The following is a 27998-nucleotide window of genomic DNA, read 5'->3' as shown; positions in this document are numbered from 1 at the left end:
GGCATAGTTACAAATGGGTGTGGGTTGTTTAACCCAAATGGACGAGACATGCAGCTACGGAGTGGCGGCGCGACGTACAAGTGCAATGTGTAGCGCAGTGGTAAGTTGAAATGGTTCTCTGGTGAGGCGAAAGGGTGGCCTTCCGACGCTGTTGGTGTGGCTGAGAGATGAAATGGCGGACATGTGTCGGTTGTGGCTCTGTCGCTGTGGGGGTGAATGGCGGAAGTGAGGATGTAGCGGCTTTAAGTCGGCGGTGTTACCCGAGTACATGCTAGGAGGGAAAATAGAGCGGTGTGTAGCAGAAGAAGAAATAAAAGAGTCTTTGCCCCGAGTACGTTCGGGCTCAGGCAGTAAGAGAGACAGGAGTGAGTAGAAGAGAAGCCATGCTATACAGGTGCAAGTACGTACCTCTGATGAGCAAGAGAAGCTGCCGTCGCTGTCGTCGCCTTTTATGGGCTCGTATGAGGAGCCGTCACTAATTGGTTAGAGGCGCAGCAGCTGATTGGCAGAGAGCTGTCAGCTTTGACCATTCAGGGGCCGCTCTGACTGGACTCAGCCTTCCTGAAGATGACGTTGACCCCCTAAACAGCTCCAAATTTGACCAAATTTGGTACACACATTGGCTGCGGCGAAAAAGTCGATGTATATAAAAAAATCAGCAGTCTACTCAATAGCGCCACCTAGATACACAAAAAACCCACTACGGCCTGTAGGAATGTCCTACAGACATGAGACCAACACTGTTTTATTTGTCTCATCAAGACGGACAAATCATACACACACACCCCTGACCTAACTGTAACAGGACATCCACAAGTTGGACACGAATGTCCAAATTTGGACAATTTTGCGCCCCAAACAAACGCTATTTCCTCCTAGGGCATTGATGGTATCGCTTCCAAAACTTATTACATGATTCTCCCAACTCTGCTGATCAAAAGTTATTAAAAGTTTTTATGTAGCGTAAACGGTTTGGCTTTTATAAGCCCTCAAAGTGGGGGAGACACTTTTCACCTTATAATGGAAACCAATGGGGAACCTGTCTCCTGTCATGGTACAGACTCTCAAAGTCTTGACTCTCACGTGTAAACTAAAAGTGCCACCTCTTCAAAAAACACACCATTGAATTCCTGACAAGAATCCCTATGAAAACATAGTGTTCCATTCTACTTTTGACCAGCACGTGGGGACTTAGGAAATCCTCCTCTGCTCTCCACTCTGACACAGACAGCAGAGAGCGAGCAGAGAAGGGAGGGGCTCTTAAAGGGCCGGCTCTCAGCTCTGCAGTCACACTGTGCAGCGAACTGAGGCTCGTATCTCCTAAACTACAAGGCCTAGGGATTTGCCGATTACACCGTTGGATTCAGGTGCGAGGAGGCTCAGGCCCCAACAATGCTGCTTGCAGCGTTAACGGGTGTTTTTTATGTTGGAAGGGTAGTTTGATAGAGCAGTTGGAGGTGGTGAATATCCTAAGGGATAAATGAAAGAGCAGAAGGCAAAGAAATATATTTGGGAAATTAGTAGGATGGCAATGAAGGGAAAAAATGTACAGTGTGATAGGAATATGAAATGAAACATAGGATAACAGCAGCAGCCACTCCTCTGCTGCACCTGTGTGAGAGGGAGAGGAGAGCAGAATGGAGACATTATTTGTGGGTGCAAAGCTCAGGAGTCACCGTATGTTGTTGACAGGTGGAATGAAGAAGAATATTTTGTAGGGAATTATGTCAGGAATGCAGTGGTGTGCAGAGACAGGTTCCCCACTGGTTTCCATTGTAAGTGAGAAATTGTGTCCAGCTTTGAGGCCATTGGAAAGCCAAGCTGTGTGAGTCACATCAAAACCTGGATCAAGCTTTGATCCTGAAAGTGTCCAGGGTCACGTCTCAAATTTGGGAAGCGAAAGCATGAACGCCGTAGGAGGAGGTAGCGTTTGTACAGGTTTTGTGAAGGTCCACATTTTCATGGTTTTGCGCATTTGGTGGACTTCCTGTTGGTTGTAGGTGAGGGTTGTCAGTGTATGATGTGTGTGTGGTGATGAGACAAAGAAGTTGGTGTTGGTGGCATGTGTGTGCCACATCCCTCGGTGCATTTATGGGCCGAAATATGATTTTGTCTGGCTACGTAGCGGCTTTTGAGAAAAGTATTTCTGGGGTTATTGAGTCTGCCCAGGTGGTACTATGGAGTTTTGTGAAAGGTTTGTTTTGGATCACGGACTTGTCTGCCAGACTGGATGTGTGTGGAAATATGGTGAGTTTTGGAGGGAGTTGTAGGGGGTCTCTTTTATTGTGAGAGTTTTGAGTGTGTCGAGCAAATGTAATATGGTGTTGGCCCCAGAGAAGCTGTGGGCTGAAGAAGCAGTTCCTACCACAAACAGAGGTGCTTTTATTCTGCCATTGAAACTGATGGTGTCCCTCACCCAGCACCCCTGACTTTCCTGTGTGGGAGTGTGTTTTCTGTGTGACTTTGAGCTTTTAAAGTTTGAGTGTGGCAAGCAAACAAAACAAATATAAAATATAAAAAAGAACAAAAAACTGCTGCAGTCTTTGGGGCATCGTACGATGTGTAAAAAGTCTGTATAAAGTCTGTCAATGCAGCATCATAACTGGTCAAAGTTGCTCCAAATGAGATGAGATTTCTGGGAGGAGTTCACACCTCTGCCAGAAACCAATATTTAAAACTTTGGGGTTTGTTTTGTTTTTTTTTCATAAAGGAGGGGCACTGTCATGACTACGATATCTCTGGCAACAAACATGGAAGGGGCTTTGGGGTCTTGTGTTTCAGCTCTGTAACTTCTGGATGGCTGAAAATGTCAGAATCAGTCCTCTCACTGACATCCACCATTGGTGTGACTTTTGGTGGCTTCAGCTCAAATGAAACCAGGGAAGAGGGGCCAGACTTTGAGGAGCCCCTTAGGGTTAGTGGATGCCCCGGGACCGTGCTTGGGCCCCTTAGCACCTAGATGGCTGTAAGAAAACAACAAAACAAGTAGAAACAAGAAGAAATACTAAAAGCTTTGGAAAGATACTACAAGGTTGGATATACATTATTATATACACTACTATTCTCACTGACTCCTAAAGAGGGACAGGAAACATTAGAATGTGGATCAGATCAGCTGATTTCAGTGTTGAGTCCATCCCTCCATCCACTTTCTATTCTTGTCCTTTAAGGGTCACGGGGGGGGGGGGCGATCCCAGGTGACATTGTTCAAGAGGCAGGGTTCACCCTGGACAGGTCACCAGTCCATCAGGAGAAATGAGGTGGTCGGTATCATGCAACCTAAACTAAAACATTAGTCAGATCAAATTCAGATTAAAGCAAGAGGCTCCAGATCAAAGTCAGAATTCCTGATGATGTCATCAGGGCTTTGACAGTAGCTAGAATTCTGTCTTTGATCTCAGGAGGACATGAAAGAAACACAATTGAGAAAAGTATATGAGACCACGGCAGCATGATGGTGCAGTGGTGAGCACTGTGGCCTCACAGCAAGAAGGTTCTGGATTTGAGTCCAGGCTCGGGTGCAGAATCTGCATCTTCTCCCCGTCGATGCGTGGGTTCTCTCTGGGTACTCCAGCTTCTTCCCACCGTCCAAAGACATGTAATTTGGGACGAGGCTGATTGGACACTCTAAACTGACCGTAGGTATGAATGTGAGTGTGAATGGTTGTTCGTCTCTGTATGTTGACCCTGTGGTGGACTGGCGACCTGTCCAGGGTGAACCCCGCCTCTGGCCTGTAGATGCTGGGATAGGCTCCAGACCCCTCGACCATCAATGTAGGTCTTTTGTTAACTGCATGCCACATGAAATTATTAGTGGTCACTTTTCTAGCGACTGTCTCACAGTGGCAAGACAAGAACACTTCTACTTTTAATGTTGACAGTTTGTTCAACACTAAACTTCATCCAGTACCATGTTGTCAAACACTGGAACCTCCACAGCACCTGAACAGGGACTTGAACCCTGGACCCTCAGATTAAAAGTCTGATGCTCTACCGTCTGAGCTCCTCAGGCTCTTTCTACAGCATTGAGACAGGAACAGAAACACCTGTGAAGGTCAAACTGATGCTTTCTTGACTTGTTCAGTCCTCCATGTTAAAGTCCTCCATGCTTTTGATTGGCTCTGATTCTCTGTGGCAAAATCCAACAAGAGGCTCCAAAAATGTCCTGAATGTCACAAGAATGCACAGGACAAGATGTTAGTTTCCTTCATGTCTGCAGTTCCTCCACTGGAAAGTAAAGTCAATGCTGCTCCTCTGCTGAAACCTGGGATCGGACCAGGGACCTTTAGATCTTCAGTCTAAGGCTCTCCCAACTGAGCTGGTTCAGTTCTGAGGGAGGGCCCTGCTTCTCTCATTTATAATCTCTTCCACTCTCACTGGACCTTAGAGAGGATTGGAGCTTCTGAAGTCCTGACACATTGAACAGTTCTCCAGGACCATTTTTGATGGATGTCTGGATCACACCAGCCTTTTTTGTTTGTCTTCTTCCAGTGTCCTCAACATTGTGTGAGCCAATAATTCCACATGTGTACCAGACACACCTCTGGTTGGTGGGTTTATGGATCTTTCTGTTCTAACAGTGTCTTTTGTCTTAAATATGCCACTTTCTCATGATACAAACACAAAATGAAAAGCAGAACAAGCCAGAACCCAAAATATGGATTTGGAAGGTCAACAAACAACAACCAGTCAAGCAAATCAAACCAACAGAAACCAGTTACTGGTTCAAAACCAGTAAAAAACAAAAACAGAGGAAAAGTCTCTGTGTGTAAGAACATGCATGTGTGTGTGTGTGTGTATGTTTGTGTGTGTTTAGATGTGTGTGTGTCAAAAACTGACCCACTTCTTTTGCCAACATGAGCCCACAGTGGTGGTGTCTCTAAAGAGGTGGAGCTCTGTCCTTCACCTGCTAGGTTCCAGCAGGCAGCTCAGGTCTAGTTTTCTTCACTGAGCCACCATGATGAGTTTCCTCTGAGAAGTTCTTGTCCAAGGTCCCAGCTGGTAAAACCATTGTCACCAGTGATACTGGGACCCTGCAGTCCAGTGGTCTTTTCATGACCACACTGGACCTGCCGTCTTTGTTTGTTGTGTTGTTGTGCAATGTGAGAGAATGTGACAGACCATTTTATACCAAAGAAAGGCTGTGTGTGTGTGTGTGTGTGTAACCATGTTAAACTCTTTTAAATAAATGTTTCAACCTGCTATTATTTGGATGCTGTATGATTCCTGCAACCCCAGACTAACTAAGGTGTTCGTACTGCAACCTAAAGTACGGTGATGAGGAGAATGATGAACAATCCACAAGGTGATCAGAAAATAAGAAATGGATTCAGGAAAAAAAACATCTCTGAACATGTGATTGAAACATGTGAGTGGGACTGGCAGAACCTGGCTTTACCTCACAGGCATCTGCTGTGGAGGGTCAGTCTGTCCGTCCACATTCAGATCATCGATGCAGCGACTCTGCTAGGATCAAACTACTCAGGATGAAACAGACCAATGTTGACATCAAGTAGCAACTCAGCAGCTGATCAACAGAGTCCTCAGCACCAGTAGAGCCTGGTCCTGGTCCCTGGGGGGCTCCAACCACCAGCCTCTCTGTTAACAGCCGAGCGCCACAGAGACTCTGAGTCTCCTGCTGTTCATGAAGAGTTTTCAGGCTAAATTCAGTGTGTGAGGTCCACACTGCACATTTGAGGGACCATGAAGGACAGAGGAGAGTCTGACTGTCATGGTGAAAGCCTTCAGCACTAGAACTGAAACAGCCCCACCATCTTAACCCCCCCAGACCAAACATCATCGTCCAGCCTCCAACCAGAGGTCCCTCAGTTATCATGGAGCCACAGGTGGAGTCTGGATTCTTTTCTAGAATGAGACGGCAGTGACAGTCCTGCCAAGTGACATCACTGACATGACTGGATGACTTCAGTCACGTGACTGGATGACTTCAGTCATGACTGGATGACTTCAGTCACGTGACTTCAGTGCCAAACAGTGCACACTGGTGCCTACCAGTCAAAACCACCTCAGACTGTATCATTCTATATGCTTGGCTGTAGTGTGTGTGTGTGTGTGTTTTTAAAAAAGCAAAAAAGTCTTTTTTTCAGCAACAGAACTTTAATACAAACACAAAATGAAAAGCAGAACAAGCCAGAACCCAAAATAGGGATTTACAGAGGAAGTGTGCTGGGCTCAGAACCCAGAGGTGGATGGATCAAAACCATCCTCTGCTGAAAGAAGGGAACAAAATAAACCTGGTTGTTTTGAAATGTGAATCTGTTGAAGAAGGTGGAAATGGTGAGGGAGTCAGTTGTTCCTTTTGTTTTATGACAGAGACCTCATTGTTAACTAAATCATTTTAATTCTTTACTTGAAGATTCACGCTTTTTCACTCAAAATGTTTGACAACTTCCTCCATGCTGGTGCCCCATCACACACAACAGGTGCACTTGTCCTCTTTTCTCCTCTGACCCTCAAACATTCACAGTCTTCCAGTGAACGTCCAACTATCCTCTGAAATAAGACATGAATCTTTCCCTGCTGAGACTCCTGATCTCTGACTGTCACTAGCATGTGCTAGCAGAATACAGCACTCCTTCTTCATGATCTGTCTTTGTCTCTGACCAGCTCTCCTGCTCTCTTTCCTCCTACCAGTCAAAGCAGACATCTTCACCTACTGATCTTGGATCTGCTGCCCGTTCCTGCCTGGTAAAAGAAGGAACCAGCACCTGGTTCTCCAGGCTGAATGAACTCCAGGACGTTGGCCAGCCGTGTCAGTTGAAACCTTATTTGTCCAAATAGAGAAAAAATAAGTCTGATTGTTGATGAAAGATGTCATCATGGCTTTGAAACTGTGGTTGGGGACCAGCCAACATGAGCACATTCATGGAAGAATAGCAGTAAAAACAGGAAGTGTCAGTTAGCAAGTACTCACCAGTCTGTCACTATCATACTTGATTCTAGTGGAACAAAATGGCTGCTGCTGACTGTGCTGCCTGGTGGAGGATCACTCTTCACCATCCTCTCAGGCCTTGATGGAACCAAAAAGGCCAGTTCCTGGAGAAGATCTTCTAGGGGTCCAGGTTAAAGCGGTGCCCCAGCTGGCACCAGGCGCTGACCCAGGTCCTGCATGGGAGATACTGTCAGTTCTGTTCTGCACTGCTCACAACCACAGGCTGGTGTTGAGGCCTGCAGCAACCAGGGCCCCAGTCACCAAGAGTATAAAGGCTGGTCATTGTGGCAGTGGGAGGAGTCAAAATGAAGACAGACCAATGAGAGCAGGACGTTCCTGGAGAAGTCAGAAGAACTTGACCATGTTTCCTACAGTACCCAGGAGGCCTGGTAGTTGTTGAAGGAAGCTCCAAAAGCAAAGAGCAGACAGCAGGACATCAAAAGAAAAGATCCAGACACTAAAACTACAAGTAGAAACAAGAAGAAATACTAAAAGCTTTGGAAAGATACTCCAAGGTTGGATATACATTATTATATACACTACTATTCTCATTGACTCCTAAAGAGGGACAGGAAACATTAGAATGTGGATCAGATCAGCTGATTTCAGTGTTGAGTCCATCCCTCCATCCACTTTCTGTTCTTAACCTTTAAGGGTCGGGGGGGGGGGGGGCGATCCCAGGTGACATTGTTCAAGAGGCAGGGTTCACCCTGGACAGGTCACCAGTCCATCAGGAGAAATGAGGTGGTCGGTATCATGCAACCTAAACTAAAACATTAGTCAGGTCAAATTCAGATTAAAGCAAGAGTCTCCAGATCAAAGTCAGAATTCCTGATGATGTCATCAGGGCTTTGACAGGAGCTAGAATTCTGTCTTTGATCTCAGGAGGACATGAAAGAAACACAACTGAGGAAAGTAGAGGAGAACATTCAGCTTCATTAGAAACACTTGAACTGTTGAACAGTAGAATTTGTTTGAAACAGTTTACAACACTGAGTGACAGGATTGAAGAGGGAAGGTTTTCTGCTTTAAAATTAATTCTAACTTAAAAGTCAAGTCAAGTCAATTTTAATTATAAAGTGCCTAACTAATCCTAACCCTTTCATCTACTGATTAACCACAAAATGCAGTCAAATGCCAGTAAATTCTGAGTATTTATTCATTATTCATGATTATTCTTTATTTTTGAATCCATTTTCACTGTCACTCTTCTGTTCATTTTCAGTTTGATTCATAAAAATGAACAAACTTTGACGTGTTTTCTTCTCTTGTGTGTCAACAACTTTGGATTGGGAATCTCCTGACAAACAGACCACATGACCAGGAGGAAGTGTTGTTGGTGAGTTTGGCCCCTGAGCTCAAGACAGTTGGGACCAATAAAGGACAGCTTCAAATGCAGCTGTGAAGCCTCATTGTCAGCTGGGAGGAACGACAGGTGTCTCCCTCTAGTGGCTCCTCACAGCAACACCAGCCTCATTTCAAACACATGCATCCACCACCTCACTACCAAAGGCCAGTTGGGCCTGGACAGACAGGTGAGTTTCAAGTGTTGGACAAAGGTCTTTAAGATGTTCTTATTAATTCTATAACATCTGAGATTAAAATCTATGGAATTACAACCAACAAGCAGCCAAACACCTGATCAGATGCTCCCTCATCAGGCTGAGAAGAATCAATCTAAACTGGGATGAAGAAAATTAACTGAGAGCAGAAACCTCCTGATTGGATGACATGGACCCACCTGATCCATGTCAGCCTTGCTGGAGCAGAAAGAGGTGGATCAGAGGAATCAGTGGATCAAGACTCAGGTGGCAGATGAAGAATCTCTGTATTCACAATGAAGTCAGAGAAATCTTCCAACGTGAGAGAACGTGACAGACCATTTTATACCAAAGACAGGCTGTGTGTGTGTGTGTGTGTGTGTGTGTGTGTGTGTGTGTGTGTGTGTGTGTGTGTGTGTGTGCGCGTGCATATGTACCATAAATGACAAATTAGTAGCAAAATCGATGTGGACCCCAGGCGTTTAAAAGAGACCAGGCGTCTCTTGGTAACAGGCTTTTATTTTGGCGCTGGCCAGCACTGGGCCACTATTATTATTTTTTTAGCAATAGGTATACAAGGTATAACAATATACTGAAGTACTTTAAAGAACAGTAGTGCAAATATCAAGATTGTCCAGAGAACACTTTACACAAGAACACTTTATTAGTAAGAAAAGGGGCGTGACAACTTGAGGCCCGTATCCTTCCACTTCCACGACAGTCTCATGCAGCCAAAATAGCAGATCTACACATTCACAATGACGCGTTACCACCTTGAAGATCTTTTTTTTTGCATGGAACCGTGAGCTTGAAGATTTGCTGTCTGCGGTGCACTGACATCATGAGACATAAATTACTGGGAAGTAAAAATAAATTGCAAAATCTTACATGAAACCAAGTTAAGATAACATTGATCTCAAATAACGGCCCCCAGGCGTTTAAACAAGCCTGGCGTTTATTTGAGACAGGCGTCTACTTTACAAAATGAGGTCGGACCCTCGGCCATCAAATGAGACCCGGCGGAACTTTGACACCAGGCTGTTAATTGGTGATTTACGGTATTTATTTTACTGACTACTTCATTGACAGGTGGTAAAAATGTCTGGTGTTTCCTGAACTTAACTGAGTGCTGCTCAGTAAAGTTGCCATGACTTGAGATTCTCTTCCTGCTGGGTCCATTTCAACATTCTTATCCTTCCTATCACTGGAGATAAAGTATCAGTCAGGGCTGTACTTGATTAGTACTGCATATAGTACACATCAGTCACTGCCATTACACAGTGGAATGGTAGTTGAAGTACTGTTTAGCAGCAAGCTGAAAACTGTTGTGGTCTTTGACAGTTCTCTTGTTTCTGAATGAAAATCCTGTGAAGGAGAATCATGGAGACATCCTAAAAATGGCTGAGGTCTCTGAGCTGCAGCAGGTCTGAGCTGCTTTTGATCCCCAGATGATGAGGAGGCAGTGAATGGTGGGTTTGGTGGAGCTGGAAAAGGCTGCAGGTGGTGAGGGGTCTGCTGGTATCAGGACTTCCTCTCCAGGTCTGAGGGCTTCTCCCTGCAGTTCCCACAAACACCACAACAGTCCTGGAACCCCTGCAGATGGTGGAGGACCATGATGACCCTGATGCACCATCAGGCCATCAACCAGTCCTGATGATCAAAAAGGTCCCTCCACTCATCCAGGCTCAACTCTAGAAGAAGCTTCTGGAACAGATGAGCAAACACTCTCAACTAGAAATCCTGATGTAAACACACTGGCAAACCAACGTTTACCACAATGTTGATTTTTACAATTTCCTTCAATGTTTGAAAAACATCAAAGTGGACAGAAGCCCAGATGGTCCAAACCTGTTTCCTGTCTCCTGCCATTGTGGAGAGCCTCTGTTCTGTCCTGCTGCTGTCCAGTTGTCTCTACTGAGCACCTCTGCTGGTTCCACCTTGAAGAGGGTCTGAGCTAAAACTGAACCTTGGGGAACTTCAACCTTTGATCTCAGAGTTTTGTGTTTGATCTTAGAAGTCTTTGTTCTCTCAATGTCAAGTTTTTTACTCTCTTTGCTGTTTTCCCCACACTTGAAGGAGAGTTGTACCAATCAAGATCATCAGGCAGGAATGCACTCCAAACCAAACTGCTTTTTCTCGTTTTTATTTTTTCTTCATTTTTTCATCCACACCTACTGATCTTGGATCTGCTGCCCGTTCCTGCCTGGTAAAAGAAGGAGCCAGCACCTGGTTCTCCAGGCTGAATGAACTCCAGGACGTTGGCCAGCTGGCACCAGGCGCTGACCCAGGTCCTGCATGGGAGATACTGTCAGTTCTGTTCTGCCCTGCTCACAACCACAGGCTGGTGTTGAGGCCTGCAGCAACCAGGGCCCCAGTCACCAAGAGTATAAAGGCTGGTCATTGTGGCAGTGGGAGGAGTCAAAATGAAGACAGACCAATGAGAGCAGGACGTTACTGGAGAAGTTAGAAGAACTTGACCATGTTTCCGACAGTACCCAGGAGGCCTGGTAGTTGTTGAAGGAAGCTCCAAAAGCAAAGAGCAGACAGCAGGACATCAAAAGAAAAGATCCAGACATAATCCTCCTCTGAGTCCACAGACCTGAGCACCGCTGCTCTGACTACCAGGTTACCTCCTGGTTATCAGTGTGAAGTCAATAAAATAATTAATAATAATAATAAAAGAAATAAATAATACTAAATCAAGGCCTGTTTAATAGATGGTAGAGCAGAGAGGAGCAGAGAGGAGCAGAGGAAGAGAGCTGGGACCAGAACCCAGAGGTTGATGGATCAAAACCATCCTCTGCTAAAAGAAAGGAGCCAAATAAACCTGGTTGTTTTGAAATGTGGATCTGATAAAAAGAGGTGGAAGTCAGAATTCAAATCATTGAGAGAGTTAATAACATTCTACTTTTCCACTGAAGCAAAAGAAGTCTTCAGAAGGTTTTAGTGATTCAACATAGCAGCTAAGTTTCCATTTCTATACTGATTGTCTGCAATGGTACATGGGGGTGGAGCCTATCACAGCTGACAATGGGTGAGGAGGGGGTTCACCCTTGATGGGTCGCCAGTCCATCCCAGGACCAGCACACACAGACAGACAACCATTCACACTCAGTCATTTAGAGTGTCCAGGTAACCACTACCCTCTTGATGTCTTTGGACTGTGGGAGGAAGCTGGAGAACCAGAGAGAACCCACACAGAGACAGGGAGAACCTGCAGGAGGGGTGGAGGTCGATGAGTCCTGGAGACGTTCAATAATGTCCACAAATTTGGCACCAGGAAGACAGCAGGTGATGGCACCTGGGAGTTCAACAGACCTGATGATTGAACCACCAATCACAAGGATTTCAGCCTCCATTGTAAACAGAGAGTTTAGATGAGAGAGAACCTGCTGTCAGCCTCACCAGTCAGGGCAGTGGCAGAGGCAGCAGAGTTGAATGAAGCAGGACCACCTGGCAGGTCTCAGCTGGAGGTGATGACATCACTGGCCTCAGTCCTCACCAGTGCTCTGCCTAGCAACAGGGACGATGGAGAGAAACCAGTAGAAGCACTCTGAGAGTTGGAGACAGCAGGAGAGAGACCACGACAGAGTCACCCATGGGAAACTGTTGGATCCACTCAGGACTGGCTGGACAGACACAGATCAAAGTCAGAATTGAGTCCAGAGAGGTGGAGGCACCTGGAGCCACTGGATCAGTTTGATCTTTGAGCAGCACAAAGTAGTTTGACACATGAAGGTCGTCTGGAGAGAAGAGAGGAAGAGAAATCCATCTCCCTTCTCCTCAACGGATGAACACAGGAGAGGACGGACATCAGATGGACAGAGAGCAACACTGCTGGACTCTCAGAGCTGTTAAGGCGTCCAGGTGCAGCCAGGAGACAAACAGGGACGCTGCTTGAGGACATCATCCAGGAGGCTCTCCATGGTGTGGAGCTGGGGTCTCAGACTGGAAGCTCTGGCTGCTGAGTTGTCCAACCAGCCGTCACATCACCTCCTGAGCTCTCAGCCTCCTCTTGACCAGGTTCTGGATGCTGACTCAGCAGGAGACAGGAAAGGAATCAATGTTGAAGGAATTCCAAAGCGTCCATCAACCTGCAGGACAAACTCCTTCACTGTGTGGGAGGTTCAGAGTCCCTGGTTTGATTGCAGCTTTGACCTGAGCAGGTGTTCATCCTCATCTCAGTAACAGGGGGACACTTTATCACACCAGTGGACAAACATCAGCATTCATCACCCTGCAGCTCCTCTGATCAACAGAACAAGCTGAAGTATTCTGAGAAGGAGGGCATGGATCCCTCTCCCTCTCACATGCTAAGCTAGCACTCCACCATTGGAGCTAAGTCCCTGCTAATGAGCAGCAGATGATGGAGGTTGACCTTCATGCAGGGTTGGATGACCTTCACCAGTTGGAGCTTCTCTGGTTGACCAACATGTGGAATCTCTGTCAATACTCTAGTGGTGTTTAAGTGGTGACAATATGGGTTAGTGACTGGGAGTGTGTGTGTGTGTGTGTGTGTGTGTGTGTGTGTGTGTGTGTGTGTGTGTGTGTCTGTGTCTGTGTGTGTCTGTGTCTGTGTCTGTGTGTCTGTGTGTTTATATGCAAATCTTTCCATGGAACAACGGTTTTTATTTGAAGCAAGAGCCTCCAGATCAAAGAGAGAATTGATGATGATGTCATCAGGGGGCTTTGATAGTGTATTTATTTGTACCTAGAATTCTGTCTTTGATCTCAGGAGGACATGAAAGAAACTCAACTTTAAAAAGTATATGAGAGCATTCAGCTTGGTTAGAAAACATTTTGACTGTTCAACAGTAGAGTTTGTTAGAAACAGTTTACAACACTCAGAATTAAATTGAAGACAAAAACCTTCCACACTTAAATCCTGTCTCTAACTTCAAACTGGGGATGAACATTTTTATAATCAATCTGTCTCTATGTGTTGGCCCTGCCATGGACTGGTGACCTGTCCAGGATAAACCCCGCCCCTCACCTGAGGGCTGCTGGGATAGGCTCCACCCCCCACGAACCATTGCAGATCATCAATAACCAAAGCTACTAAGGAGGATTACAGTTTGTCCTTGCAGGAGTCAGTGACTTAATAGAGTCTAACAAAGGGTTGAACCTGAATGAGACAGTCACCCTTCAACATGGGGCCATGGCAGAGTGAACCAAGAACACTACAATGGGGGTGAGAGTGGAGCCATGATGGATTCACAGTTCATCACCTCCACCATCACGTGGACCACCTGATCACCTCTCCCTCAACCTCTAAATAACTCATTCCCTGACCGGGAATCGAACCCGGGCCGCGGCGGTGAGAGCGCCGAATCCTAGCCACTAGACCATCAGGGACCACACTGAGCTCTCCAACAACAGAGACTATACACAATGACTCAAGAACACAGGACTCTGTGGTCTCAGCTTGAGATGCAGAGGGTCCACCAAGACCACCAGACACCTCAGCCCCCGAAAGACAGTCCACCCCCAGGATCCTGTCCCCCCTCTGCTCCAACTCAGCCCTCCATTCATAACTGACTTTCGCTACGTCCGAACTGCCAAGTACCAACCTACGTCCTCCTGCTACGACCTAAACATGGCGGCACCACTCAGACACCCGAGAAGATTGGTGGTGAAGCACGACCTCTGCTGGCAGAGCACAGATACTGCAGTTAGGTCGACAGCACCAACGAAAGCCCCACCTGCTGGCCTGACTGTGGTACTGCACTCCACTCTGAACAAACCCTTCACTCATTCTCTATTATTAAGCACATTAACGCACCTGTAAAGGTGTGTTCACATTATATACATATTATATATTTATGTTTGGCCGTTTTTGATGAACTTGGGTGGGACTCTGGTGCAGGGATGAGGTCATGGAGCTGATCTGGGAGCAGTCCTGATGTTAAATGCTGTGATGAAGGACAGTGTGGAGGAAAAATGAGTCAAATTTAAATTGTCAACAGTTCAACGTTGTTGGCAGGACTCCAACCTGAGCAGGGAGACCCCAATGGATTTCTAGTCCATCGCCTTCACCACTCGGCCACAACGACCACATTCACACACTTTTGTAGGAGACTGAAATTCAAAAATTCATCTTAATGTCAGCACAGTCAAATATTTTTTTGTCCTCTCTCAAAGACAAACTATTTGTGTGTGTGTGTGTGTGTGTGTTTTTAAAAAGGAAAAAAAGTATTTTTTTCAGCAACAGAACTTTAATACAAACACAAAATGAAAAGCAGAACAAGCCAGAACCCAAAATAGGGATTTACAGAGGAAGCGTGCTGGGCCCAGAACCCAGAGGTGGATGGATCAAAACCATCCTCTGCTAAAAGAAGGGAACAAAATAAACCTGGTTGTTTTGAAATGTGAATCTGTTGAAGAGGGTGGAAATGGTGAGGGAGTCAGTTGTTCCTTTTGTTTTATGACAGAGACCTCATTGTTAACTAAATCATTTTAATTCTTTACTTGAAGATTCACGCTTTTTCACTCAAAATGTTTGACAACTTCCTCCATGCTGGTGCCCCATCACACACAACAGGTGCACTTGTCCTCTTTTCACCTCTGACCCTCAAACATTCACTGTCTTCCAGTGAACGTCCAATTGTCCTCTGAAATAAGAGATGAATCTTTCCCTGCTGAGACTCCTGATCTCTGACTGTCACTAGCATGTGCTAGCAGAATACAGCACTCCTTCTTCATGATCTGTCTTTGTCTCTGACCAGCTCTCCTGCTCTCTTTCCTCCTACCAGTCAAGCAGACATCTGCACCTACTGATCTTGGATCTGCTGCCCGTTCCTGCCTGGTAAAAGAAGGAACCAGCACCTGGTTCTCCAGGCTGAATGAACTCCAGGACGTTGGCCAGCTGTGTCAGTTGAAACCTTATTTGTCCAAATAGAGAAAATATAAGTCTGATTGTTGATGAAAGATGTCATCATGGCTTTGAAACTGTGGTTGGGGACCAGCCAACATGAGCACATTCATGGAAGAATAGCAGTAAAAACAGGAAGTGTCAGTTAGCAAGTACTCACCAGTCTGTCACTATCATACTTGATTCTAGTGGAACAAAATGGCTGCTGCTGACTGTGCTGCCTGGTGGAGGATCACTCTTCACCATCCTCTCAGGCCTTGATGGAACCAAAAAGGCCAGTTCCTGGAGAAGATCTTCTAGGGGTCCAGGTTAAAGCGGTGCCCCAGCTGGCACCAGGCGCTGACCCAGGTCCTGCATGGGAGATACTGTCAGTTCTGTTCTGCACTGCTCACAACCACAGGCTGGTGTTGAGGCCTGCAGCAACCAGGGCCCCAGTCACCAAGAGTATAAAGGCTGGTCATTGTGGCAGTGGGAGGAGTCAAAATGAAGACAGACCAATGTGAGCAGGACGTTACTGGAGAAGTCAGAAGAACTTGACCATGTTTCCTACAGTACCCAGGAGGCCTGGTAGTTGTTGGGAAGGAAGCTCCAAAAGCAAAGAGCAGACAGCAGGATATCAAAAGAAAAGATCCAGACACTAAAACTACAAGTAGAAACAAGAAGAAATACTCAAAGCTTTGGAAAGATACTACAAGGTTGGATATACATTATTATATACACTACTATTCTCACTGACTCCTAAAGAGGGACGGGAAACATTAGAATGTGGATCAGATCAGCTGATTTCAGTGTTGAGTCCATCCCTCCATCCACTTTCTGTTCTTATCCTTTAAGGGTCACGGGGGGGGGGGGTGATCCCAGGTGACATTGTTCAAGAGGCAGGGTTCACCCTGGACAGGTCACCAGTCCATCAGGAGAAATGAGGTGGTCGGTATCATGCAACCTAAACTAAAACATTAGTCAGATCAAATTAAGATTAAAGCAAGAGTCTCCAGATCAAAGTCAGAATTCCTGACGATGTCATCAGGGCTTTGACAGTAACTAGAATTCTGTCTTTGATCTCAGGAGGACATGAAAGAAACACAATTGAGGAAAGTAGAGGAGAATATTCAGCTTCATTACAAACACTTGAACTGTTGAACAGTAGAATTTGTTTGAAACAGTTTACAACACTGAGTGACAGGATTGAAGAGGGAAGAGTTTTCTGCTTTAAAATTAATTCTAACCTAAAAGTCAAGTCAAGTCACCAAATCACAACAGAAGTTATTTCATGACACAGTTTTGTCAGAGTTCAATAAAAGGAAGTTAAGGGTCATCCAAGTTTTTATCTCCTTTAGACAGGCCTCCAGTTTAGTCAGCTGATTTATTTCATGTGGATGCATTGATAAGTACAGCTGTGTGTCGTCAGCATAGCAGTGAAAATTAATTGAGTGTTTCCTAATAATGTGACCGAGAGGAAGCAGATAAAGGGTGAAGAGGATTGGTCCAAGCTCAGAGCCTTGAGGAACACAATAAGAGACTGCAGTGGTTTCCGAGGGTTTATCATTAGTCAGTACAAACTGAGATGACCTAGTAAATAGGACCTGAACCAGTTAAGTGCAGTTCCTTTAATGCCAATGACATGTTCCAGTCTCCGTAGAAGGATATGGTGATCAATGGTATCAAAAGCTGCACTAAGATCTAATAAGACCAGCACAGAGACCAGTCCCTCATCTGATGCTAGTAGGAGGTCATTGGTAACTTTGACTAGTCCTGTTTCTGTGCTAGGATGAATCCTGAACCCTGACTGGAAATCCTCTCATAGGCTGTTGCTATGGAGAAGTCACAGAGCTGTTTAGCAACTGCTTTCTCCAGAATTTTGGTGAGAAAAGGAAGATTTGATGTTGGTCTGAAGTTGGCCAAAACTTCTGGATCCAGGGTTGCTTTTTGAGGAGGGGTCTAATTACTGCCACTTTAAAGGACTGTGGGACGTAACCAGATACTAGACACATTGATCATATCTAAGAGGGAGGTGCTAACGAAGGGTAGAGAGTCCTTAAGTAGCTTGGTTGGGATGGGGTCTAGAAGACAGGTGGATAGTTTAGAGGAGGAAATGATTGAACTGAGCTCATCAAGGCTCACGGTACAAAAACTATCAAGTGTACGTCTGGTCCTCCAGCAGCCTCTAAGGCTTCTGAGGCTATAGGTGCCATGTTGTCAGCTGATGGCAGGAGGAGGTGAATTTTCTCTCTAATAAGGACAATTTTGTCATTAAAGAAGTCCATGAAAGAAGAGGAACCTGGGTTGTTCTTGTGTTCCTCTATTAGTGCTGAGTAGTAGGCTGCTCTCGCTATACGAAGGGCTTTCTTATAGCTTTTAAGGCTGTCTTGCCAGACTAAATGAGACTCCTCCAGTTGGGGCAGCGCCATATTCTCTTGAACTTCTGGGTTTTTTGTTGAAGCTGTCTGGTTTCTGAATTGTACCAAGGTGCTTGTTTCCTTGGATTTATAGATTTAGTTTTTAGTGGGGCAAATGAGTCCAGAGTTGATCCTAAGGTGCCTGTTGCTCTATTGATAAAACTATCAATTTGGGAGGGACTAAGGTTGACAACAGTGTCCTCTGTAACAATGGGACACGACACTGAATTTAGCACCACTGGAATCGCTTCCTTAAATCCAGGTGTGGCCTGATCAGACAAACATCTGGAAACCACTGTTTTCCTGAGTGGACTGTAGTTGATCAGTCCAAATTCCAAAGTGATTGATTGGTGGTCTGATAAAAGCGTTCTGTGGAAACACAACTAGATGTTCAGCTTCAGTTCCACATGTTAGGAGGAGGTGGAGGTGTGGTTGTGACAGTGAGGGCGTTCATGGACAGACTGATGGACACCAGTTGAGTCTAGAAGAGAGAGAAATGCAGCACCAGACTGTCGACACTCTTCTGAGACCTGCTTCCTGTCTTCAAGCGTCATCAAGACGTCCCAGCCTCAGATTTTCTGATTGGAGACAATGATGACCACAAGTACAACGAAAAAAAGAGCAGACAAAACAAACGCAAAATCCATCCAAATCCATTGATTGATTGATTGATTGATTGATGCTGCAGTTCTAATGTGGAGTTTCAAACTCAGAGAACAGCTGCCGTAAAACACAGAAGAGGAAGAAGGATTTTTACCCGGAACTGAGATAAAAATGGAAAAGTTCAAAATAACATGAAAAATGGCAAATTATGTGTTGTTGTTTGTTGCCTTCAATCATTGCAGGAACAACATGAGATGGAAAAACAAGTCTTTCATCTATTTAAAGTAGAAAGATGTCTGTAGATAACATCCACTCCAAATAGTCAAACACAAGGGTGGTGATCAAGTAGAGCCTCTACATGGAAACAAAAGCACTGACGACTTTAAAAGAGAACAGAAAGTTTATGAAAAGACAAGTTTATAAGGACATTTAAAGGTGTGTAGACTGCTGTTTACACTTTAATTCAGCTGTAGAAGAAGAAGACCTTCACTGTGAAAACTCATCCTGTGTTACAGCCGCCCCTCCAGGACGGTCAGGGACCAACTTCAGTCCTGGTCCTGATACACCGGAAATCCAAGCAATCCCTCCCATAGGAACCATGTATTTGTTAAAGCAGCGCTCGCTGTGTCTGTGTAGGAACCGGTACTGAGCGTATACTGCATGTGTACTACTACTAAAGGTACTTCACCGGAGGCTCCAGCTTATGCCACATATTTCTCAAACAGCTGGATGACATCACTGATATCAGAGACTCCACCCACTCATTTATTTTCACACATCTCAAAGACAATTCAGTGTTTGATCAGGGATCAATACTTCATTATAAAGATCAGTACTTGGTGCCAAGTGGATCTTTGATGGTGACCTCAGAGAAATCAGATCAGCCCTCACACCCTCCTGTCCAATGGTGGCTCCATGATTTCAGCTTCATCCTGTCTCTTTCCTGCTGTGTTTTCCCTTCTGCTTTCAAAAACTCTTTACACCCACAACCCTCAAGTCTGGCCTCCACCACCATGATTAGTTTCAGTTTCTCCTCAGCTTCAGTCACACAACACAGGATGGACAAAGGAAGTCTCTCTGTTGCGTCGTCTCATCTTTTCCTTTGTTAACTAACTCAGCAAGACTGATGTCTCTCAGCTGTGTGTTCTCATCATTGTTCTCCATGTAGACACGTTGTCTACACTGACCATAATCCACTCACCTTCCTTCATTCGTTGCAGTGTCCCAACCAGAGACCAGTCAGGTGGTCTCTGTTCCTGCAGTTATACTGCCTGGATATTTACTATGTGAAGGGGACGACAACATGGTGGTGGACGTCTTGTCTCGAGTTGCCTCTCTTCCTCCTCATCCATCGTCTCCTCCTTACACCTCCCTAACACTCACACACAACCACAACCATAGACTTCACTGACAGTGACATCGCTCACTGAGTTCATCTTTGATGTATCATTGGTTTAAATAAAGTCATTATTTGGCCTTCAACCTACATCTCCCACTCTTGTCTGCTTCAGAGCTGTCAAGACAAGAGGTTCCACCCCAGTGTGCATTCTCATGTGTCTTTTCAGAGATCCCTTTTCTGAAAATCTTGTGCCACAAACTGAGCATGAGAATGGTTTCTCCCCAGTGTGTGTTCTCATGTGTCTTATCAGACATGTCTTTTCTGGGAACCTTTTGTCACAAACTGAGCAGGGAAATGGTTTCTCCCCAGTGTGTGTTTTCATGTGTCTCGTCAGACAAACCTTAACAGAGAATCTTTTGCCACAAACTGAGCAGGGGAATGGTTTCTCCCCAGTGTGTGTTCTCATGTGTAATTCTAGACGTTCCTTAACTGAAAATCTTATGCCACAAACTGAGCAGGGGAACGGTTTCTCCCCAGTGTGTTTTCTCATGTGTGTTGTCAGATGTCCCTTCACAGAGAATCTTTTGCCACAAACTGAGCAGGGGAATGGTTTCTCCCCACTGTGTGTTCTCATGTGTGTACCTAAACCACTTCTATATCTAAAACCTTTACTGCACTTTGAGCACCTAAATGGACGCTCATCCTCACTGACTTCTGTCTCAGATTCAGAAGGACCAAAGTTCACGTTCCTGATGATTTCTGATTCTCTTTCAGTCTTTACTTCTTGCTCTTTTGAGCTGCAATGAGTCACTTCCTGTCCTGGGCTCAGTTTCTGAAGCAAATTCCTCCTTGAGCCAAAGGGTTCCTTGTGCTCAGAGGAGGCCGTGTTATCAGGTCTGACCCAATCATCCTCACTGACTTCAGTCTCAGCTTCAGAAGAGTCTGACATCTGGTCTTCAGTCTGGGGTTGTACAAGTGGATCTGGATCTACCTTGCTGGCTGGTTCTGGTTCTGGTCCTCCACTCTCTTCTCCATCAGCTTCTGTTTTCAGAGGATGAACTGGGCTGCTGCTCAGAGACTCTTCTTGCATGTTCTCCTCAGTTAGACTCTGATGAAGCTGTGGGAACTGAGGTTTCTCTTCGTTCCCTTCACTCTTCACAGGGAACAGAGTGAAGGGGAACGTGGTGATATCAGCCTCCTCCTGTCCTTGAAGCTGCCCTCCCTCCTCACTGGTCCAGAGCTCCTCCCACTCCTCTTTAATGTGGGGGGGCTCTGGGTCCTGCAGCTCAGGGGGAACCTCTTCTTTAATCACCAGCAGCTGCTCCACATCTGCAGGACACAAACAGCAACATCAGAAATCTCTTCATTTGACTCTGAAACAGCGGAGCAACAGACAGAAACAGAAATCAACTCAATGAAAAGAGACGTCCTGCTACTGACGACCAGTCAGCAAACTGGGAACAGAAACGCTGGCTTCAGATGCTTGGATCAACGTTGTGTCACCCAGGTCAAAGGTCAAAGGTCCCCTCTGCTGAATGGTTTTGTCCATTCATCATCACATCTGCTAGTCAGAATGTTCATTTCTAGAATGAGACCCTGTAGGAGAATGAGAGTTCAGTCCCTAGAACCAGAGGGAACCTGTACCAATGCTAAACATGTCAGCCCACCTGCACTCACAGCCAGGGAGGTGCTGGCCACTGGGAGAAGTGGAATGATTCCCTAATGGCCGGTCCAGCCCAGGCCAACCGGGCAGTGGAGAAAAAAAGGTTGTTTTTAATGGGCTGATATAACTTCCAGTCTACAGGATCATCTTTTAACAAGGTAGCACCGTAGCAGCCTACAGAAGAACGACACAAGGACACCAACATGCACAGCATGCTGGGCCAGCCTGTCACACACGACTCAGTTAGCAGGAGTTAGCAACACAGTGTGAATGTCCCCTCAGCTTGGTCTTGTCTTGGTTCAGTCCAATGGTAACATGCTTCTGATGCCTGTCAATGGGAGTGTTCTTAACATTGACCACTGACAGTGACTCACACTTCAGGTTCCAGCCCTGGAGTGATGATTCCTGAGATCCACTGATGCGTCAGGTCTTTGTTTCTTTCACTTCATGATCCTCATGGCGCCATCAAAAAATAACACAACACAAAAAACACCTACACAGGAAATACTTAGCTCTCTGGCACACATAACGTCTGGGCCAATATTAATATTAATATTTATATATAAAAAAGAATAAATGGCACACAAACAAGCAACCGGCGGCGCTCCAAAGCCCAGGGTGCCTCCCTGAATTTTAACTACATTCTAGTCATCCATCACCATCACATCTACACTCCCACGCACAACACACACCCTGCACCCATGTTGGGATGGGGGGGCAGCTGGGGCGGGGAGTGGGTCCATTGCTGCCCCTTTTGCTAACTGCACCAGCGCGGGCCTGGGGGCCTGGGGGGGGGGGGGGGGGGGTTCCTGGGGCTCCCTGTGTTCAGGGGGTTTCTGGGTGCCCTGGTGGTTTGGTCCTGACCTGCCTGCTATCCTGGACTGGGGGTGTGATGTTCTGGTCCCCCACATCAGCTACAGTCAGCTACCCACAGCATCCAAGACAAACCGTAGCACACACACACACACACACACACGCACACACACACCTGGTCTCAAAATACACGCCTCTCTGGCTACAAAGACAGGTCAGTGAGAGTTTTTCTCGACTGATAACTTCTGTTGTTCTGTGTTGTAGAACTGTAATACTCTGAGAAGAAATACCTGCTGGCTCTACTCTCTCTCTCTCTCTCTCTCTGGTCTATTTTTATAGTTCGTCTCTTGGTGACCAGTAGAATTTCAGATCGAATCCTCGATAAATCTCTGTTGTTATTGTTGTTACTGTTTTTGTTTGTTTGTTTTTCTCCTATTGTTGCCCCCCCCCCTTGTCCTCCCTGTCCTGTCCCTGCTCTCTCTTCCTGTCCTGTCCCTGCTCTCTCTTCCTGTCCTCTCCTGAGTCTCAGTCCGGTAGCTTCATCAATGAACCAACACATTCCTAATAAAGTTCAACACAGAAGGTGATAGGAGGAGTTTATCAGGTTCCTCCTTAGCAGAGTAGAACTGCTTCAGTCCAACATGGCACCAGGAACATGGATGCTGCTGCTGAACAGGACAGGGTAAAAACTACAAAAGAAGGCTGGACAACAATCCACAGAAAAACTAGTTTACCCTTTGATTTTGACCTTTGAATTTTTACATTTTACCTTTCAGACGTTCACACACAACCCGGAAATGGCTTTTTACACCTAAAATCCCCTAAAATGCTCTCTGAGGGCCTCTGCAGCTCCACTTCCTGGCTGAATTCGGGGCCCAGCAGGTCCCTGCGGGACTCACCTGCTCTGTCCAGCCTGACTCGGGGCTTCACCACGGCATCGAGCAGCAACCTCTGCCGGCGGTTCTCCCGCTCGTACTCCGCCACGGTTTCCTCCAGCAGAGCCACGATCTGCTCCGCGGCCGCCGCCAGCCGCTCGGTGAGCAGCGCTCTCAGCACCGGGACTCCAGCCGCTGAGTCTCCTTCTCCCAGCTGCAGCAGGAAGTCTTCAGCGGCGGCGAGGATCCGCTCCTGGACCGACACCCGCAGCAGCTGCGCGGCGCACATGTTGAGGTTCTACCGGCGCCACTCAGCCTTCAGGAGACAAAGACCGAGGCCGGGGGTTCACGGACTTCTCCTTCTTTCCTTGTTGTGTTCAAAGCTTCCCGCGTCTTCGTCTCGTTCTGTGAAGCGCGTATTGATGACGTATGTGGTGACGTCCGAAGCCTCGCCAGCCAGCAGTGACCATGTGACTGATTCAGGACCTGCTTCTCCGGCTTGGCGTGAGATTCTAAATGTAAAGCAGTGAAACGCCGTGGTTTCCTCCCTCTGGTCCGCGCGTCTGTTGCAGCTTCGTTTCCATCACAGCTCTCTCAGCCCCATCAGCCATGTTGTTCATCATCGTGTTGGTTTTTGGAAATTGTACTAAAAGGACGGTTTGTTTGTTTGTTTGTTTTTTCTTTAAATGACCTGTGGCAGCACTTGGATGATGAAGTGGGGAGACTTGGAAGAAGTGGAACTCCAGCGAGTACATCAAGTACAGCGAGTACATCAAGTACAGCGAGTACATCAAGTACAGCAAGTACAGCGATACTAGCAGATACTGGACGGACTCAAGATCCTCTGGTGCACTGAAGAGCCAGCAGACTGCCTGTCCCAGCCTCTTCCTGCTGGCCACAGACTTCCTGTGCAGGCCGTCATCATCAGGGCCATGTGAGCGTGTGTTCTCCACGGCAGGAGAAATCGCTTCAAGAAACCCAACAGACTTGATTTGAAAACGTTGGAAAAACTTCTTTTTTAATAAAAATTTGTAAAAACAAAGCGTCCTCATTCCCATCACTTTCACTGAGACTTTCACATCATGGTCCCATTGTTCAAAGACATGGAACGATCCAGTATGAACACAAAGACTTCAATGATCTTATTGTGTTCACGGGTCATCAAATCAGTGTCAGTTCAGTCGGTCAAGCCTGCAGGGAAGTTTACAGTCCAGCAGGTGTCAGTATTCAGTGACAGTAACACAGTGTCATGGCGTCCACAGGCTTCATGACGCCTCATCCACCCTTCACCACTTCTCCTGTCTGTCCACCAGTCTCTTCACTTCTCTCTCTCTTTATCTCTGTCCCTCTCTTTCCTTCTGTATATCTGTCTTCCTCCATTCTCTGTCTTTGTCTCTGCCCCGCTCTCCTGCTCTCTTTCCCCCCATCCGGTCAAAGCAAACATCCCTTTCTACTGATCCTGGATCTGCTCCACGTTCCTGCCTGTTAAAAGGAAGGTTTTCATCACCACTGTTGCAGGATGTGCTGCTGGTGGAGAATTGTTGGGTGGAGGTTCATTGAAGGAGTTTGGTGCTGGACCTGCTCTACTAGTAAAGAGTCATGAGAGAACTTTGTTGTTTGGCGCAATACAAATAAAACTGACTTGACCAGTGTCATTTGTAGTCTTTTGTTAATTGCATGCCACATGAAATTATTGTTGGTCAGTTTTCTAGCGACTGTCTCACAGTGGCAAGACAAGAACACTTCTACTTTTGATGATGACAGTTTGTTCAACACTAAACTTCATCCAGTACCATGTTGTCAAACACTGGAACCTCCACAGCACCTGAACAGGGACTTGAACCCTGGACCCTCACATTAAAAGTCTGATGCTCTACCGTCTGAGCTCCTCAGGCTCTTTCTACAGCATTGAGACAGGAACAGAAACACCTGTGAAGGTCAAACTGATGCTTTCTTGACTTGTTCAGTCCTCCATGTTGAAGTCCACCAGGCTTTTGATTGGCTCTGATTCTCTGTGGCAAAATCCAACAAGAGGCTCCAAAAATGTCCTGAATGTCACAAGAATGCACAGGACAAGATGTTAGTTTCCTTCATGTCTGCAGTTCCTCCACTGGAAAGTAAAGTCAATGCTGCTCCTCTGCTGAAACCTGGGATCGGACCAGGGACCTTTAGATCTTCAGTCTAAGGCTCTCCCAACTGAGCTGGTTCAGTTCTGAGTGAGGGCCCTGCTTCTCTCATTTATAATCTCTTCCACTCTCACTGGACCTTAGAGAGGATTGGAGCTTCTGAAGTCCTGACACAAATCAAACCAGGGACTTTAAACTACACAGTGAAGGAGTTGGTCATCAAGGTTGATGGCAGCTTATTAAGTTCTAGCTTTGATCAAATATAAGAAATGTAAATGAATTCAACATTGATTACATTTCCCTCCTTTCTTTGGTGCCCTCAGACTTTCTGAGAACTGTAGGAGGAACTGCTCTCTGTTCTGTGTTTGTTCTGCTCAATGGAGGAAGGAATGGAGCTCTAAGTTTTCCAGTTCCTACATCAGTGAATGGACTTTCTGTGCTGCAAGGAACCAAAGCTACTAAGGAGGATTACAGAGTTTGTCCTTGCAGGAGTCAGTGGCTTAATAGAGTCTAACAAAGGGTTGAACCTGAATGAGACAGTCACCCTTCAACATGGGGCCATGGCAGAGTGAACCAAGGACACTACAATGGGGGTGAGAGTGGAGCCATGATGGATTCACAGTTCATCACCTCCACCATCATGTGGACCACCTGATCACCTCTCCCTCAACCTCTAAATAACTCGTTCCCTGACCGGGAATCGAACCCGGGCCGCAGCGGTGAAAGCGCCAAATCCTAGCCACTAGACCATCAGGGACCACACTGAGCTCTCCAACAACAGAGACTATAGACAATGACTCAAGAACACAGGACTCTGTGGTCTCAGTTTGAGATGCAGAGGGTCCACCAAGACCACCAGACACCTCAGCCCCCTAAAGACAGTCCACCCGCAGGATCAGCTTCTATCACACAGTGGTCCAGAACCATTATGAAGCCTGATCAGGAATGTGAGCAAAGCTCTTGGAACAGGCCTGCTGCCACCACAACTAAGATCCTTTAACTGTCAACATTGGTTTGTCTCATTGGAACATTTTCAAACCCTCGTTGCTCAGATTTTACATGAATTTGATCATGACTTTAGACACATGTTCTGTTTATTAATTAAATAATCATTCAGTTATGAATTTAGTGAGTCAACTCGACTTGGTCAATGATAAAAGTTAGTCTGGTTATTATTCAGTCACACACACACACACACACACACACACACACACACACACACACGCACACACACACAGCCTGTCTTCAGAAAGATCTGATATCTTTGATAAATCGCCAGCTGAATAGGATAAATGTTGCTCCGCTGTTTCAGAGTCAAATGAAGAGATTTCTGATGTTGCTGTTTGTGTCCTGCAGATGTGGAGCAGCTGCTGGTGATCAAAGAAGAGGTTCCCCCTGAGCTGCAGGACCCAGAGCCCCCCCACATTAAAGAGGAGTGGGAGGAGCTCTGGACCAGTGAGGAGGGAGGGCAGCTTCAAGGGCAGGAGGAGGCTGATATCACCACGTTCCCCTTCACTCTGGTCCCTGTGAAGAGTGAAGGGGACGAAGAGAAACCTCAGTTCCCACAGCTTCATCAGAGTCTAACTGAGGAGAACTTGAAAGAAGAGTCTCTGAGCAGCAGCCCAGTTCATCCTCTGAAAACAGAAGCTGATGAAGAAGAGAGTGGAGGACCAGAACCAGAACCAGCCAGCAAGGTAGATCCAGATCCACTTGTACAACCCCAGACTGAAGACCAGATGTCAGACTCTTCTGAAGCTGAGACTGAAGTCAGTGAGGATGATTGGGTCAGACCTGATAACACGGCCTCCTCTGAGCACAAGGAACCCTTTGGCTCAAGGAGGAATTTGCTTCAGAAACTGAGACCAGGACAGGAAGTGACTCATTGCAGCTCAAAAGAGCAAAAACTACAGACTGAAAGAGAATCAAAGATCATCGGGAATGTGAACTTTGGTCCTTCTGAATCTGAGACTGAAGTCAGTGAGGATGAGCGTCCCTTTAGGTGCTCAACATGCAGTAACGGTTTTAGTTACAGAAGTAGTTTGGATACTCACATGAGAACACACACTGGGGAGAAACCATTCCCCTGCTCAGTTTGTGGCAAAAGATTCTCAAAGGGAAATCTGAAAAGACATATGAGAATACACACTGGGGAGAAACCATTCCCCTGCCCATTTTGTGGCAAAGAATTCTCAGAAAATGAACATATGAAAATGCACATGAGAACGCATTCTGGGGAGAAACCATTCCCCTGCTCATTTTGCGGAACAAGATTCAAAGGAAAGCAACATCTGAAAACACACATGAGAACGCATACTGGGGAGAAACCATTCTCCTGCCCGTTTTGTGGCAAAGGATTCCGAGTTAACGGGAATCTGGAATCACACATGAGCGTACACACTGGGGAGAAACCGTTCCTCTGCTCAATATGTGGCAAGAGTTTCTCAAAATGGAATCGAAAAAGACACGTGAGAATGCATGCTGGAGAGAAACCATTCTCCTGCATGGTTTGTGGCAAAAAATTCTCAGTTAAGGAAAGTCTGAAATCCCACATGAGAATGCACAATGGGGAGTAATTGTTCCCCTCCCCAGTATGTGACTAGATTGTCAGATACAGTTGCCCAATAAATGTGAGTGTTCTGCTGTAAAGCAAGTGGTTTAAAGCTGGTGCAGTTCTACATTATGATGTAACAGATGGCATCACCCACATTGCAACAGACAAGTAAATACTGACTTGGTTACATGCAAAAACATGAAGATCCCTCACATTGTGTGAACACATTATCACAAGTGTTCTAAAAAGAACATTTCATTAGTATTAG

The 27998-nt window shown here is 46.1% G+C and overlaps 1 protein-coding gene and 2 non-coding genes across 3 annotated transcripts; 1 reads left to right on the top strand and 2 right to left on the bottom strand.

Moving 5' to 3' along the window:
* The first annotated feature begins 37 nt into the window (after positions 1–37).
* On the top strand, positions 38–27752 carry LOC147271967 (uncharacterized). The gene is made up of 2 exons (XM_086202781.1): positions 38–100; positions 27147–27752. The coding sequence occupies exons 1-2, from the start codon at positions 38–40 to the stop codon at positions 27750–27752; spliced, it is 669 nt and encodes a 222-aa protein (XP_086058907.1).
* On the bottom strand, positions 13777–13848 carry trnae-cuc (transfer RNA glutamic acid (anticodon CUC)). Its single transcript has one exon. It is a non-coding gene; the product is annotated as a tRNA-Glu (tRNA).
* Positions 25865–25936, bottom strand: trnae-uuc (transfer RNA glutamic acid (anticodon UUC)). Its single transcript has one exon. It is a non-coding gene; the product is annotated as a tRNA-Glu (tRNA).
* Positions 27753–27998: the final 246 nt, after the last annotated feature.

The sequence above is a fragment of the Aulostomus chinensis genome, chromosome 1 (assembly GCF_037954235.1).
Source record: "Aulostomus chinensis isolate RoL2024-O1b breed Wild chromosome 1, RoL_Achi_v1.0, whole genome shotgun sequence".
NCBI classification, from domain to species: domain Eukaryota; kingdom Metazoa; phylum Chordata; class Actinopteri; order Syngnathiformes; family Aulostomidae; genus Aulostomus; species Aulostomus chinensis.
This window is presented reverse-complemented; position numbering and strand designations above follow the sequence as displayed.